Source organism: Dunckerocampus dactyliophorus, chromosome 14 (assembly GCF_027744805.1).
Source record: "Dunckerocampus dactyliophorus isolate RoL2022-P2 chromosome 14, RoL_Ddac_1.1, whole genome shotgun sequence".
In the NCBI taxonomy this organism is placed as follows: domain Eukaryota; kingdom Metazoa; phylum Chordata; class Actinopteri; order Syngnathiformes; family Syngnathidae; genus Dunckerocampus; species Dunckerocampus dactyliophorus.
In genome coordinates, this window is record NC_072832.1 from 21,672,566 (window position 1) to 21,688,660 (window position 16,095).

General features: G+C 39.3%; 1 protein-coding gene across 2 annotated transcripts in view; it reads left to right on the forward strand.

Moving 5' to 3' along the window:
* The window catches only part of fancl (FA complementation group L), a 71,073-nt gene that overhangs the window by 49,451 nt on the left and 5,527 nt on the right, over positions 1 to 16,095 (forward strand). For both annotated transcript variants that reach the window (XR_008573583.1, XM_054798085.1), the window contains exons 7-10: positions 1,402 to 1,470; positions 11,403 to 11,553; positions 13,418 to 13,501; positions 15,356 to 15,401. Coding sequence is in view for 1 of the 2 variants with exons in the window: in XM_054798085.1 (XP_054654060.1) it covers positions 1,402 to 1,470; positions 11,403 to 11,553; positions 13,418 to 13,501; positions 15,356 to 15,401 (350 nt within the window). In the remaining variant the exon portion in view is untranslated. The remainder of the gene's footprint in view (positions 1 to 1,401; positions 1,471 to 11,402; positions 11,554 to 13,417; positions 13,502 to 15,355; positions 15,402 to 16,095) is intronic.

Below are 16,095 nucleotides of genomic sequence, written 5' to 3' on the forward strand. Positions count from 1 at the left end.
TGACAGTATCATAAAAGACTTGCAATTGACTTGGACTTTGACATCAGTGACAGGGGAATTGACTCAGACTTTAGTCTGATGACTTGAAAATATTTGAGATTTTCATTGGGGTGTTGAGTGAAATGTGTTTCCATTTAAAGTATTCAGCTAACAGGACCTTTATGTCATTTCAAGCAAGACACCAAATTTTTCCACACAATATGCCTCATTGAATGCATCTATTAACATCCAATCTGGTTTAAGAACAAACAATGAGGGTGTGGCTTACATTTCAGACTGCTGGAGTGATTAAGCGCATGCTGCCGAGGAGAATTTTATTTATTTTCGCAAATTCCGAGGTTATGTCATTTTACTTGGTTAACACTTAACAGTGCTTATGACTTGTAAGGACTCGAAAATTTCAAGTCTATGACTTCAGACTTGACTCGACCTGTCTTGTCTTGGTTTGAGACTTGGGATTAAAGATTTGAGACTTGCAAAACACTGACTTGCTCCCACCTCTGGTTCTTAGCATACAGTTTACATTGTAGTCCACAGAACAGGTGGATGACAACTTCACTTATAGTTTAGTGGAACTGGAACTTGTGTAAGAAGGCACATTCTAAATACCTATACAGAGCTCATGACCATGCTTGTGCAGGTATGGCCTTGAAAAATAATTCCTCATTGCAACTGTATCTTTATGTACGTCACAACTAGTCAAGGCACATAGAAATTCATGATATCACGTGCTTTCCTGTAATTTCTTAATATCTTAAGTTAATGCCTCTTGTGTCTTCTGAGTATGATGAGGTTGTGTTGAGCTAAGCCTAGCTGACATCCACCTGGGACAAGAGTGAGTGCTGAGAGCCCACTATCTGCCCACCTGGCCGTTCTCACTGTCCTGGAACTGTAAAAATAACTTGGAGTTCTCCCTGCCTTCCAGCTGCTTCCATCAGATCTAGTGCCAGGTCAGCCCTCACCAAGCACAGCAAGGGAGGACAGACTGCTGGCACGAACACATGGAGCTTTAAGTGACAGAGGAAGGGGAATATACAGTATATAAATGTGTGAAATGAAAAGGTGAATAGGGAGAGGAAGTCTAACTTATGCTGATCAATTCATAGTCATCATTGTTAATTGTTTTTCTTATTAAAAGAGACACTTAACACAAGAGGCAGTTCTTTTTACTTTAGCTTGATGACACATTTTTTTAGGGCTCACAAAGCTGTTTAGTCGACAGTTTAGCCTAAAATTATTCTCTTGGCAGTGCCTTTCACCATGACTAACATTAAAAAATAAATTCTAACCATTCAAATTCAATCATGTTCCAGACTTTTCAAGCATTAAGTTCCTTATGTTTGTATTCATTTGAAGTTCTCAGTTTTGAGTACCCAATTGTCCCATTTTCTCCATCTACAGTATCCAGCAGAGGCTCCAGAATGCACAGCTGACCTGCCAGTTCCCCTGGTCTTACCATGGACACCGCAAGTAAGTAAATGTCAGGGTTTCCGCTACATGTGGCGGGGCGCCACAACTCAATAAAAGCCTTGGAAATTAGTTTATTTTAGTTTTTTTAATGTGAAAACAGCATTAAGTAATACAGTGTATGAATAGACATATTGTATATTCTATATCAGAGGTGCCTATTACGGGGATCGCGAAGGTAGTGTTGGTCGTGTGTCATCTACTTCATAACCGTCACTTTGCAGATGTCATAAGACATCAGTCAGCTGACATTAAGCCACCTCCTGAGTCACTCTTGTGCTGCGACAGTGGCATAAAAAAAGTAGAAACTGATGTCGGCAGCCATACACGGATAATGCAACTTTCATCTTTATTATTGTGATTACGGATAAACAAACTCAGCGGTAAAATGCCTATAGCTGTAACAAAAGTTAACTGTCCACTTGTAGCGGCTACTTATGTAAGAAAAATGTCAGTTGTTTCATGGCTGTGCTTCGCGTCATGAACTCTACCATAGAAGTGTGTTTTCTCCAAGATTGTTTGTTAAACTACCATTTCACGGTGAATTGGAAATGTCCCCATTGCTGAAAGCTTTTGAATATGTTGCCTTGACTATGGCTGCATTGTCTTTTCCATAATCCTTCCTGTATATAATATCTGTAATGTTGTATAGCAAATGCTAACTGGACCTAATACATGATGAACGATACGTGGCGATTTTCACTGACATATTACTCAGTTTATGTACACAACTATTGAGGAATTATGTGTAATTATGTTTATTGCCATATTGATTTGAATTGTGAATTACTGAACGATATCAACTATTTTGATGACCTGTAAACGTTGAAACTGTGAATGTGAAATACTAATCATTAGTATTTAGTATAGTAGTTGCAGAGTTTACTGGTTAAATTTTATATATACTATATGTTTTGTAGTAAGAGGTAGCTCATTTTGATTGTGTGCACCCCCTGATATACATGTTCTCATACTCATACTTATATTTATAAATAACATAAATAAATAAATAAATAAATAAATAAATATATTCTCTATGTTTATAGTAGGAGGTAGATCTTTGAGACAAAGTAGCCCACAGGCTGAAAAAGTGTGAGCACCCCTGTGCTATATAGATACATGTATAGCCAATTATGTACATATTGACCACAATTAATTTGAAATAAAATATCAAATATCATAAAATCATTTCACTAAACTTTATTTTGAAAAACATCCACCGGATTCAGTGGACGATAAGGCAGAGAGAAAAGCCTTTAAAGTCAATTAATGCATTTGTTGTTCAAGCCTGTGAAAACGACCCTAATGTTGACATTATTACCAACAGTAAATTTAAATGAAAAAAAAAAAAAAACCCTGCCAGAGTGACGCAGCAGTGACACGGCACAGGCGGCGGCAGTCCGCCTCCCATACAGTGCACCACAACAGCTTCAAGAAATCCTGGGGGAAACCCTGAATGCTTTGGACAAAACGTGCTCAACAAAATAAAGGAAACACTTAATCAAACACAATGTCTATCACACTTTTGTGAAATTCGGGAAATCTTGTCACGTTTTTTTGAATCTTGCGAGGTCTTGTGACACCCCTACTGTATTGTACACTCAAAATGTTGAGAATATGAATCAATGAATTCCTAACTGCACCAGTACTGTAACCAGAGTCATTCAACTTCAGAGGTTCCACAATATATTTTTTTTCCCTTGTGATGACCGGATTAATCTATTCTCTTCGGCCTGACTAAAATATCAAAAATCGAAAATTTTGTAAGGAGTTGAGCTAATTTCAGGAAGCACCAAATATGATGGTGACTTCCCATCTTCTGACAGTTTGATGTCAAAAGTGTTTAATCATGAAGATTTCATTTATATTATGTTATTATATTATATTTATATTTCATTTACAGTATATATTATACTACACGGCACAGTGGTGAAAACCTGTCACTGTGAGTGGCGATTCCCCCCGAAAATTATGCGTTATCGTTAGTTGTATGTATTTTTGTACATCGGCAACTGCTTTATGATGATTGTTAAACTTTCCCCCTCAATTTGGTATTGAATTAATATGTAGATTTAAACCATAGCCATTGTGAATGGACAAAAAAAATGAAGCTCAAATTCAACCCATTGAAACAGAAGGATGCCAACATCAGACATTATGTAGATATGTAGGATGATTACTTATCTATTTATCAGTGCTCATGTGAGCACTGATTTATCAAAATGTGACCATGCAAAATACAAACAGAACTTTCACTTTGACACAAATATACTGTATTTTGCTTTTGTGGTAGTTTAAATATCTAAACCACTATACCACCACATAAACAATGCAAAAAAAAAGTGTTTAAATGAACAAACAGTTTATTTACAAACATAACACCATGAACTATTTGCAGTCTTCACATTTGGAACTGAACTGTGTGTGCATGCTTTAAAATGTACCTACAACTCTTCCACACTCTCCCACTTCCGCCTTCCTGTCATGTATGATTCTTCCGTCCGCTGATCTCTGCCAAGCTCTTGTCAAATGCACTTTTGCCACCTAGAGGCCATTTTTATTCACACATCCATGCACATTTATACACATTTACTGTATATACATGAAGACATGCAGACATACAGAGATACCTGTACTCGCCTACATATACACGCTTCCACTCATCGATTTATCCAGTGTGTTATCATGTTGTTGGTTTTATTACAGTGATGGTGATGTCAGCAATATGATTACAATTGTGTTCATTACAGTTATTGTCATTCTGTTCACTATCATGGTTAATACTTTAACGACTGCTATTACCACTTATACGTACGACTGTTTCAATTCAGTATTATCACTGTGGCTGTTGATATTATTTTGTCCTCTCCATTATGGTCTTTATTGCTGTCACAGACATTTGCTGATGTAGTCCTGTTTGTTTCTGTTGTTTTGTTATTGTTGTTGCAATTTATGTTGTTGCTGTTGTTTTTGTCTCTCTCTGTATTGTCCTCCTTGTCCCTCAACCCCCCTCTGTTTTCTTTTCTCTTCTTTTCTATCCCCTGCTGCTCCGGTCCGGCCGCTCCTCATTTGCATAACACAAAAACACCAAATAAAGTCAAATTAAACCTATATAACAGGGGAATAATATTTTATACTTTTCCCTGGCAGAGCAAATCTGTTGAGCATGCAAGGACATTTAGATCAACGATACTATCTGCCCTAGTAACAGCACAAGGGGAAGGGGGAAAAATGCTTAAAAAAACTGTAAAAGACATAAAAATATGTTGTTGGGACTCCGTGTTTGGGTTTATAAAACGTGTAACTACGTCTTTGGTGTTGAATGAGTTAATTAGGTTGAATATTTCAAGTTAATTAAGATAAAAAGGTTTATGTTTTTTAAGTGTCCAGAAGTAGGGGTACATGCCATCAGGTCAAATGAAGGGGTACGCAATTGTAAAAAGTTTGTGAATCGCTGCGCTAATGTTGTTTGCCTCTTTCACTTTTTTTCCAGTGTCCTTGAGTAGTCATCTCAGCAGTGACTGCTTTGTCATAAAAACTACTGTCCAATATCCACAGCATCGTGCTCAGACTTTCTGAGAAATTGTCGAAGACAGTGCGTGTGTTTTACCAAAAGTCAGATGAATGAGAAAGACAGCGTAGCTTTGTGCGCGTGTGTGTGTGTGTGTTGATACATGGCAAGCGTACAGTGAGGACCAGCTTAGAACAGCGCTACCGTATGGAGCCTGTCTGCCTGCTGGGCTGGTGATGGATCTCTCCCACACTACAACATGAAGTGTGTGTGTGTGTGTGTGTTGTGTTTGCATCTATGGAAAGTGCATTTTTTTGTCTCATGAGTGATGGGCAAGTGTGTGTGCAGTGCAGGGGGAAGGGCCTGTCTGTCGGCAGTCCTGACATGTTCATTTGAAAGACTAATTATTGCTTGCTCTGTTGCAGGGCCAAGACATGCAACTGTGCAGAAATTAACAATGAATGCATATTCCAATCTTCTACTACCAATAATACTATTACTACTGCTACTATAATATAATAATAATAATAATAAATATTATTAATCTGCAATTGGCTGGCGACCAGTTCAGGATGTATCCCACCTCTGGGCAGAAGATAGCTGAGATAGGCTCCAGCATGCCTGCGCCCCAAGTGAGGAAAAGTGGTATAGAAAACGGATGGATGAAAGTATTATTAATATTGTTATTATTGAGCGCTGTTGAGGCGCAGTTGAGCAAGAAAAGCCCAAAGTAATCAGGGGCACACTTGCTGACTTCTCGCTCCCTTGCTTGTGTTCTCATTTCATTATTTGCATGTAATTTAATGTAATGTGTCTTTTTAGTGCAAAATTAACACAAAATGACAAAGAAAAAGTGAGGGATTAACAAAGTATATCACATTTCCTCAATTAGTTGCTGGGACTATTTGTTTACTCATATGCAGAGAGTATCTGTTTTTTTTATTAGAGGTGTCTCAGGTCAACATTATTACACATGCATTTTATGAGAGTATTTCATAACCAATTTCAACTTCAAATTGTCACGCAGTCAACATGTGCTCAAAGGACAGTATTTCCATATCAGTGAGGAAAAATGCAGTAAAAAAAAATGCAAATTGTGTATAAAAACTTTAACAATTTTATAAATCTTTTCTAAATTGTCAGCCACCCAAAAATTATTCCATGTGAATGAATTAATTGTTTTGGTAACAAATTTCATTTCATTTGCAAATGGGGTCACAATTTAATATGTGATTATATGTGCCATACGTCACATGTCAGCCATTACTTGGAAGCAGAGAAGCTCTTCTTGCCATATGTGAATATACACTCCTGAACAAGCTTTTAAGACCTGTTGAAAAATTGCAAGAATTTACATTTTGCACTCTTGGATCTTAAAGAGGTTCTAAGTAGAGCTTAGAGATGCAAAAAGACGAAATGGGAGTGAGACAAAAAGTGAAATAGGCTGTTTATCAGCTCATCGAAACAAAAAAGACCACAACCTTTTTAAAAGGCAAAATCATGGTAAAAATGTGGATTCGGTGTCATTTTCTGTATGATCTCTTGATGGCAAAGGCAAAAAAGCTTTCTCTATTTGAATGAAGGTGGTGGGCTTGTTGAGCTGCAATAACCAAGGCCTCTTGCAGCGTGCCATTGCTGCTGAGGTTGGACAGTAAGACAGTCGTTTGAAAGATCCTGAAAATTATGGTACCAAAAAGTCAAGTGGTAGACCCAAAAAATGTCACTGGCCCTGAGCCGGAGGAGCCGATTGGCTGTCCGTCAAGGCACGGGACAATCCTCAGCCCAAATGAAAGTTGTTACTGGTGCCAAGTGCAGTTAGACGGCATCTGTGAGAGAAGGGGTTTAAGAAGAAAACATATCTTCATGGGCCTTGTCTCCTTCGATGCCACAAAATTGCCTGTTTGGAAAGTCGTAGCAAGGTTTCCATAGGTGAACCTGCGGAAGGATCATTACAACACAACATGGCACAGCACAACATGGTTTAATTCTCTGATGAGAAAAAAATGTAACCTTAACAGTCCTGATGGCTTCTAACATTACTGGCATGGCAATGAGATCCCACCTGAGATGTTTTCGACACAGCACAGTGGAGGCCATCATGACCCTTCAATGGAACAATGGAGCTTCAGGTTGTGCAGGGGCGTCAAATGGCAGTTCGCTATGTGGAGATGTTGCAAGGGACATCCCTCATGACTGAAGGCCCTCATCTGTGTGGTAATGACTGGCTTTTTCAACAGGACAACACTGCAACACTGCGTGTTCTGATCTAAATCCATTTGAGAACATTTGGGGATGGATGGCAAGGGAAGGTTACAAAAATGGACAACAGTTTCAGACAGTTGATGCCCTCCGTGAAGCCATCTTGGCCACCTGGAGCAACATTCCCATGAGCCTCCTGGAAACCCTGGCATCAAGCATGCACAAACCAATTTTTCAGCTGAAGAACAAGAATGGTGCACCTACTCATTACTGTGTCCTTTTTTTCAACACTTTATTTCTATTTTAGGAGGGGTTCAAATTTTTCTTGAGCTATGGTCTTAAACTTTTGATGAGTTGATGAACAGCCTATTTGACTTTGCAACAAATGGCTTACACAGAACATGTTTTGTCTCACTCCCATCTATTCTTTTTACATTTTGAAGTTCTACTTAGAACCTCCTTAAGATCCAACAGTGCAAAATGTAAATTCTTGCAATGTTTCAACTGGTCTTAAGTTTTGATCAGAAGTACTGTAAATATTGCTTCCACATAATCAGCCAACCTAACACAAACTCAACACCCATTTCCCAAACAATCTGTCACGTTCATGTCCAAATATTTAATCAAACTTAAAGGCCGGTTTCTGGAGGTATTTCCTCCATATTCAACTCGCTGCAAGTTTTCCAACGATATCACACAGCCACGGGACAAGTACAGTGAGGTGTTTAAGGCCCTGACCACACGGGAACACCCTTGGAGTTTTTTTGTTTTTTTGTTATTTTATTTTGCCAGATTGAAAAAAAAAAATGTCGTCCACACAGTGTTGAATCATAACAGCCACATCCACACTGTAATGGATCATTGGCTGAAAATTATGTAATACATAAGGCACGTGTTGCTGTAAACAGACACAGCCATAACTACGTGACACCAAAACTATAGAATAAGAAAGAAAGCATGCACAAAAGGTCTGTTGTCTTTTGCTTGTCTAGACTGAAAATGAAGAGGAATCACTTCTGCGATTCACTTTGGCGTGTAAAACATAAACATATCAGAAGAATGTGGACTGGGAGTCATACCAGTGGAAATATTCAGATATTATGTTGGCTTTATCACTGCACTACATAACCGCTCACTTCTGGTCACATGACAGTGACATTTCAGAAAGTAGTGGTTTGCACGACACACGTCAGCAACAAAGCGACATTATTTTCCGACAGGCGACATCAGATTTTCCCTCTGTGGAAGTTGTGTTTTTTTTTTGTTTTTTTTTTACCTGAGCAGGAGGGGATAGAGGAGGGAGTACCACTGTACAAGAGGGGCGATCATACAGAGACAACAACACCAGCACAACAATAACAAAACAACAGAAACAAACAACAGGACAACGTCAGCAAATGTCAATGATTGCCATAGAGACCATAGTGGAAATAGCAAAATGATATCAACAGCCACAGTGATAATACTGTATTGAAACAGTCTTATTAGTGGTCATAGCGGCAATGAAAATATTAACCATAATAGTGAACAGATTGACAAAAACTTTTAGCAATCTTATTTCCGACATCACCAGCGAAGCACAAAGACAGGTGGCAATCAAACACCCAAGCACCTGGCAGAGCACGCCCCACAGCCCCTGCAAGCGAGACCACGCCCCACCCTACATCACAGCCCAGCTCCCCTAGCAGCCACCGCAGTGCAGCATCCCCAAGCCACCATGGCGGCATGCCCCCTAGACACTGCTGGGGGGCGCACAGCCCTTCCAAGGGAAGCACCGCAAACCGCACCACCGGCACCAATCGGCCACAGCGGCCCCCCGAGGAGAGCAGGCGAGCCAGACCAAAACGCCCCACAAGACAGCCACCGCGCCCCGGTGGTCAGTGGACAGATCCACAACCGCAACCCTGCCCAGCTCACAGGTGTCACGGAACAGACAGGAGGCGCCCTGATCCAGCACACTCCACCCATGTATGTGATGAGATGAGATTGTGTCTAGCTAAATAAGCAGCTATGCAGCTATGCAGCTATGGAGGACTGTCCTCTGTGTGCCTGAGGGGTGTGTGTGTGTGTGTGTGTGTGTGTGTGTGTGTGTGTGTGTGTGTATACAGTCATGGAAAAAAATTGTTGGACCATCCTTGTTTCTTCAGTTTATTGATCCATTTTAATGCCTGGTACAACTAAAGGTACATTTGTTTGAACAAATATAATGATAAAAAAACAATATACTGTAGCTCATAAGAGTTTAATATAAGAGCTGATATCCAGCAACTTCCATGGTTTTCTTGATAATAACCAAAATCACTTAAGTCCTTACATGAACAGCTATAGCATTGTACTGCCAAAAGATTTAACTCTTATGAGCTATTTTTGTTGTCATTGTGATATTTGTCCAAACAAAGGCACCTTTAGTCGTATCAGGCATTCAAATGAACAAGAAACGGAAGAAACAAGGGTGGACTAATCATTTTTTCCATGACTGTATGTGGTAGGGATGTATGTGAGTGACAGCTAATGAGGCAATTAAAATTGGGGGACAGCTGAGGTATGGTGGGCCCCTCATCTGCCCAGCACCCCCAAACTCTAAGTGTCTATTGTGCTGTTAAAATTGAGGAGTGACAGTCTGAAACATGCAAGGGTCAGAGGAGTTGCCGCGAGGCAGCCTACACCCCCACCACGCCCAACCATGGACCACCCCCCCAAAGTCCTATATGTCTGTGTACTGGTCCAGCGAAGCAGGAGGGACGGGAATCACACATGCCCACCCCCCAGCCCCACCTGAACCGAGCAAGAAGGAGCCGATTACACACGACCGACAGGCCACCAACCACAGCACAGACCCGGGCAAGCCACGGGCTGCAGGTCACACCCCAGGCCCCACAAACGGCCACCCCAGCACCCCCAATATAGGAGGCCACACCGGAGATAGCGCCCACAACGCCACAGCAGCTCCGACCGTTGCCTGGAAGCTGTTTTTAAAAAACATACTGTTACAGGGCACCCAGAAAGCCGTTGCCGTGTGGGTAAAAGGCTGAAACGATAAAATACTTTACCGTTTGCACCTGAAAACATTTCTGTGTGGAACGGCCAGTGTCAAGAAAAATATTATAGAACTGGTTATGATCACAATTTATAATCACACTGGAATTCTCTTCTCTGAAGTTTTATCTTATCAATAATGACCAAGATTATGCATTTTGATCAGATAGTGTAGGTCTTGTTAATTTATTTTGGTTACATCACTCAGATAGATCGCATCTACGTTCCTAACACAGAGTGTATGTAGTATGGACAAGTGCCATTCTCTTGTCATATGCTCAGATATACAGTCGGTATTTCTTCAAATTTGTCATACTAGGTCAATAAATAACTCAAAAGAGTCTACATTTTACAGCTATGATTGTTCTAAGAAGTGATTGCGAAAACCAATAAACTCACATCTAGTCTTCACAAAGCCCTGGTTCTGTCTCAAATACATGTGGAATTCAATTACTAGTGCTCTATTCATTATTATTGCTATATTCTTTTTTAATCTTCCTCAATTGGGCTTAGCATAGTTACCCCGAGCGCTAACCATAATCATGCCACTGGCATTAATTGGCGTGTAATTGCCGATCCTCTCAGCACCTGGATGATGCTTAATTGTGTGCACTGTGCTGGCTCAATGACCCATAATTTTTGAGTACATTACCCCCCCCCCAAATTTCTTTTCCCACTCATACTATCTGTACTCCGCTTTCATTCGTCTTGTGTTCGTGTGCGTGTCCATGTTAGTGTGTCCACCTTCAGTCAGTCTTTAAAAACTGCTCGATAACAATGGACAATTACCTTTTGCTTTTTGTACATGGCCTTTTCTTTACTTTCAAGTTCAGTGGACTTTTTTTTTTTTTTTTTTTTTTTTTTAGGAAATACATTTGTGTTCAATGTCCATATTCACCTATCTGTAAGTTAAGTGTTTTGTTTCCCTTTTGTGTTAATTCCAACAAACTGTCACATGATTAAGTTTTTATTAGCATTGTTTTCGATTTGGGCATTAAACATTTGTGACTGACTCCTAATGTTTAGGTGGAAAAATGGGTGTAATGAAACCATGACCTGTATATGTCAGTTGGAATGATACTGTCTATTTATAGTACATTGTTATATATTGTTATTGTTATGATACTGTCTATTTATAATACATTGTTGTATGCCACTATTAATTTATTGTTTTTGTCTGGTTTTGTAGTCTTCTTTAACCCAACTCCACAGCCAGTTCCTGCTGGTGATAGCCGCCCTGACTGAGTTTTGGGATGTTCTTGACGAGATTGACAGAGAGACCTGGGTTCTGGAACCGGAAAAGCCAAGTCTTTCTGACACGATGAGGCGAATAGCTATTGGTACGTTCATCGACACATGGTCTGATTCAAGTCATTTAAATTCAATGTAGGGCAGCGTGGTCAGATGTTCTCAGTGGCATGCAGTCAGGGGAGGCAGCCTCACCTGATGAAAAAGAATAAAAAAGAATAAACTAAATACTAAAATGAGTAATAATATAAAATTAATATTTGTCCATTGTATTGGAAATGTATGGTTTTCATGATTCCAATAATTTTTTAAAACATTTTCTTAATTAAAAATCATTTCCTGATCAAATACAGGGCAAAAACCTAACATGAGGCTGCTGCGTGCGTCTCTTCTCGCCTTAGTGCACAAGCCCTGCCTTCCGTGTGAGTGCACTGAGTTGGATCATGGCGTCTGCTAGTTTGCTTGTCAGCATGCTGGCAATAATATCATGTTGCAGAAACATTTATTCTACACCATGGCTTTCAACAGCCTGTGTAATGTCTTGAGCGTAAGTGTGACATTATTATTCTTGCTGAAGGGGTGGGGTCGTGCGTGAGCTGGGAAGTGCTTGTTAGAGAGGAAAAGGCAACTTTTTTTTGTTTTTTGCAGCACCAGCTAGAGAGCAGCAAGTCAAATTCATCAAATATATTTTGTGCTATGCTGAATGAGTGAACAAAAGTGACTGCCAAGATGGAGGGTTCACCATGAGGTGTTTAGACTTTTACAACAAAGTATCAGAATTTCTCCTGGAGGATAGGCGCATGTACTTCATCTACTTATTGATTTGTTGGTTCTTTATTTAGAACCATACATTAAATGTAAATATATATAAATAAATATACATTGTACATTGTACCCACACTGGATAGAACAAACAAAAAATATATATAGCTATACAGTAGGGATGCTCCAATCCGGGTTTTATGCTGCCAATTCCGATAACGATCACATGGATTAACTGTACATTTTTCAATTTATTTATGATTGCTATTGACCAGGGCCGCCATTTGACCATTCCAAGAGTCCCTGGCAAATAGGTAATGTTCATTAAACATTACCTCACACAAATAGTGTTTGGAGGACAACACATATAGTATCATGACAAAAATAGACACTTGAAAAAGTTAGTATGTACCCAACTGACGTAATATTCACTTCCCGTGGGACAAAAACGAGCTCCAAACTACTGCATGGCTTGTTTGTTTTAAAAACAAAATGTCACTGTGGTAAAAACTCACATTTGGAGTCCGAGGATTAGAAGCTAGACGGAAAATTCTAGCTACGTGGCCGATCCATCGGAGCATCCCTAATATACAGTAGATATACAGAACAAAATTGAAATACACATTTAAACAGAAAATAAATTAGCTTGAAAAGGAATGGGAAGAAGATCAACTTATTTACTCCCACCCCATACATACATAAATTATATGGCTGCTACTACCTGTATAACTCAAATATAATACTTCATGTCTATTTATAAATATGTAGCACCAAAGCCAGTGACATTAAAAGGTAGATAAAAGGTAAAAACACAAATTTTTGCTAACTGAGGTTCCACTTACACATACAATCATATGCGGTCATTTACAAAATTATTTTTACAGTTTATTTGATTTTGTTTTTAGAATTGCTCCTTCTCAGCCCGGAGGTTGGAGACAGCTGCCTTAAAATGTTCAGACACAGGTCACAGTTTTGCTTCGATCGCATTCATTTTATGTGTGGTTTGTAAAAGTACATTAGATTGTAACATAGGACAAGCATGCCGTCTCCTCCTTCAGTGCTGATTTAGGTTATGACATTGAAAAGACTGTTTAATTTAATTATTGGGAGCACAAAACAGAAAATGTACACCGCTTAACATTCTTTATAATGTTTCTAACAGAGGTGGGAAGAGTAACGTGTTTCTTTTTCCAGGAAATAATGTATCCATTAAAGTGGAAGTGGATCCCAGACACCCAAAGATGCTACCAGAATGCTGCCTGTTGGGAGCTGAGCATGGTAGGTAGGGATGCCAAACAGACCTCAGTTTGATTGGGGGTGATAGTTTGTATGATTTACGTGTGTGTGTGTGTGTGTGTGTGTATATCGTAATTGTCGGTGTATCAGCCGCTACTTTTTTGTAACTTTGAACCCTGCGGCTTATACAGCGGTGCGGCTAATATGTGGTCATGTTGGGACATCTCGTATACTTCACAAGTACAACTAATTGTTTAAATTTGTATTTTCGCTAAACGCTATTACTGAGATAGTCCATCATCCACGGCAAAAAAAGTTCAGGAAACAACCAAAAAAGCCACCTATCTCGGCATTTGCTAATGACCCTGTCGCTCCAGTTGAGTGTATGCACACGCTGCAGTTTACTGTGAGCAACAACAAGCACAATTGATACTAAAATTAAGACTAAAATCAAATGTACCATTGTTGAATTTGGAACACCCTAAATATACCTCCAAGATTGCAAAGCCTGTTATGTTGAATGAGTTCATACATTTTCTTTTCTAATATTTTGACTTCATTCTCATAATTTTGTAACTTTGTCCTCAACCCGATTTTGCAAAAATTGCTACTTTATTTTGTTTTGTTTCTCATATTATGACTTACAAAAAAAAGTATTTGTATTTCATGTTTCAACTCTATGCTATTAAAATGACATTATTTTTACTCATTCTGAAGTTTATGTTCATAAAATTGTGACTTTTTTCTTGTTCTCTTAATATTTTGACTTATTTAAAGCTGATAGATACACACGTCTACATCAGTGGTTCTCAAACCTTTTACAGTGATGACCCCTTCAGACGTTTGACCTGAAGCCATGTACCCTCTACTCCTGCACACTTAAAAAACATTGAACAGAATTACTTGGTTAATTAATTTTATAGTAATTCCGGGTGAAAAGTGTGTATTTTGCATGGTGACATTTGGATGCATTTTGACATTCTGAGGACATTCAATCGATCAGGTTGTCTTGGAAGACGTATCGCCTCTGTTTTGACTTTATTTCCCCGGCCTAATATTCCAAAAATTACAACTTTGTTTGCTGTTTCGTTTGTATAGGCATATTCTTAGTTATATTTCCATAGTTTTCTTGTTAAATTATATTTTTAGAATGTGGCCCTGCACTCAATAGTTGGAACAGGCCTTTTCATCCAATTTCTGGGGCAATTTTTAATTTTGTTATTGAATTGTTTGTCAGTAATGGTCTAGGGTCCCTGTAGTAATGTGCTCTGCCTGCCAAAATAAGATGCCAGCCATGGATAAAGTCAGGTAATAAAAAACACGTGCTTGCGCTCACTGTTATTCAGATGAAATCACGAAGACAGCTGCTTTGATTTCCTCATATTTAGATTTGAGCTGCGGTGCCCATGTTGACTATTGTCTTCAGTCATGTCAGAGCACTTACTTTCAGACGGGCACCTTTTCATTCTCGCCGTCCCAACATGGAGACATCCAGAAAGCGTTCTCTCTAATTCCCCGTCAATTGTCTGTCATTGTTTCTATAAATCCAGGGTCATGAAAAGCCAAGCTTGTTGCCTAGCAATCCGACTCAAATGATATTAAAGAGAAAGACACTGGAGCCACCCGAGATGCTAGACAGGCGAACCTCAAATATGAGGTGCTGCACAGAAATATTGTTTTTTGCGTGCAGGAATAGGAAATAGTGAAATTGATGAGCACTACTTGGAGAAAAGTAGTCATGTGCACGTGTTCAACTGGGCTATCGTAGTAATATATGTCAATGTATTGAAATAATACTTCTAGTCAATAGAGAATAAAGATAAATATAATCAATAAAAATCAGTATAGATTTTTTTTTCTTCACAATAATCATTGCCTACCCTTTTTCTGTTGCAGTTGTCACTCCGCTGAGGAATAAGCTGAACACCAACATGCATTTGTGGTGAGAGATGTTGCACTCTTGCTTATGACTGAGTCTGAAAATGTGATGTTTGTATTTGTTGGCTTTGAATAGATAAAAAAGACATACATACTGCAGTATGTCATTCATAGGGTTGTCTTGCATTTCTTGTTTAGAAGAAAATGGCCTAGGCCTGGGACGATAATCAATAAATTACATCACACAATAAATGAAAATTAACTGGACAATTTTAACGGCCTCAATACATTGCCATGTGTATGCGTGTCTGTTCACCCTGTGCATTGGTTTCACCACCTTGGCGCGTTTGTTCCATAGAACAACGGCATGAATGGAGTGAACCCTTTTGTCATAGAGTCTTTGTCTTGGTGGGTGGAGGCAGGGCCAGTAGCATACACACAGAGAGCAGAAGAGCCTTGTGAGGAGCAATGCAAGTGATATAGTAGAAATATAATTAGTAAATCGCAATATATTGTCATTTTTTTATTGTATTTTTCTTAAGAGTAATGTTAAAATCTCCTAGTTTCGTTCTCGTGTTTGCACAGCCATGCATTTTCTATGCTGCTTGTCCTCATTAGGGACCAGATGAGCTGGAGCCTATCCCAGCTGACTTGGGCCAGAGGCAGCATACACTCTGGACTGGTCACCAACCAATCACAGAACACATACTGTGTAGGCAAACATTCTCACTCACGTTCACACTAAGGGAGGAGGCCGG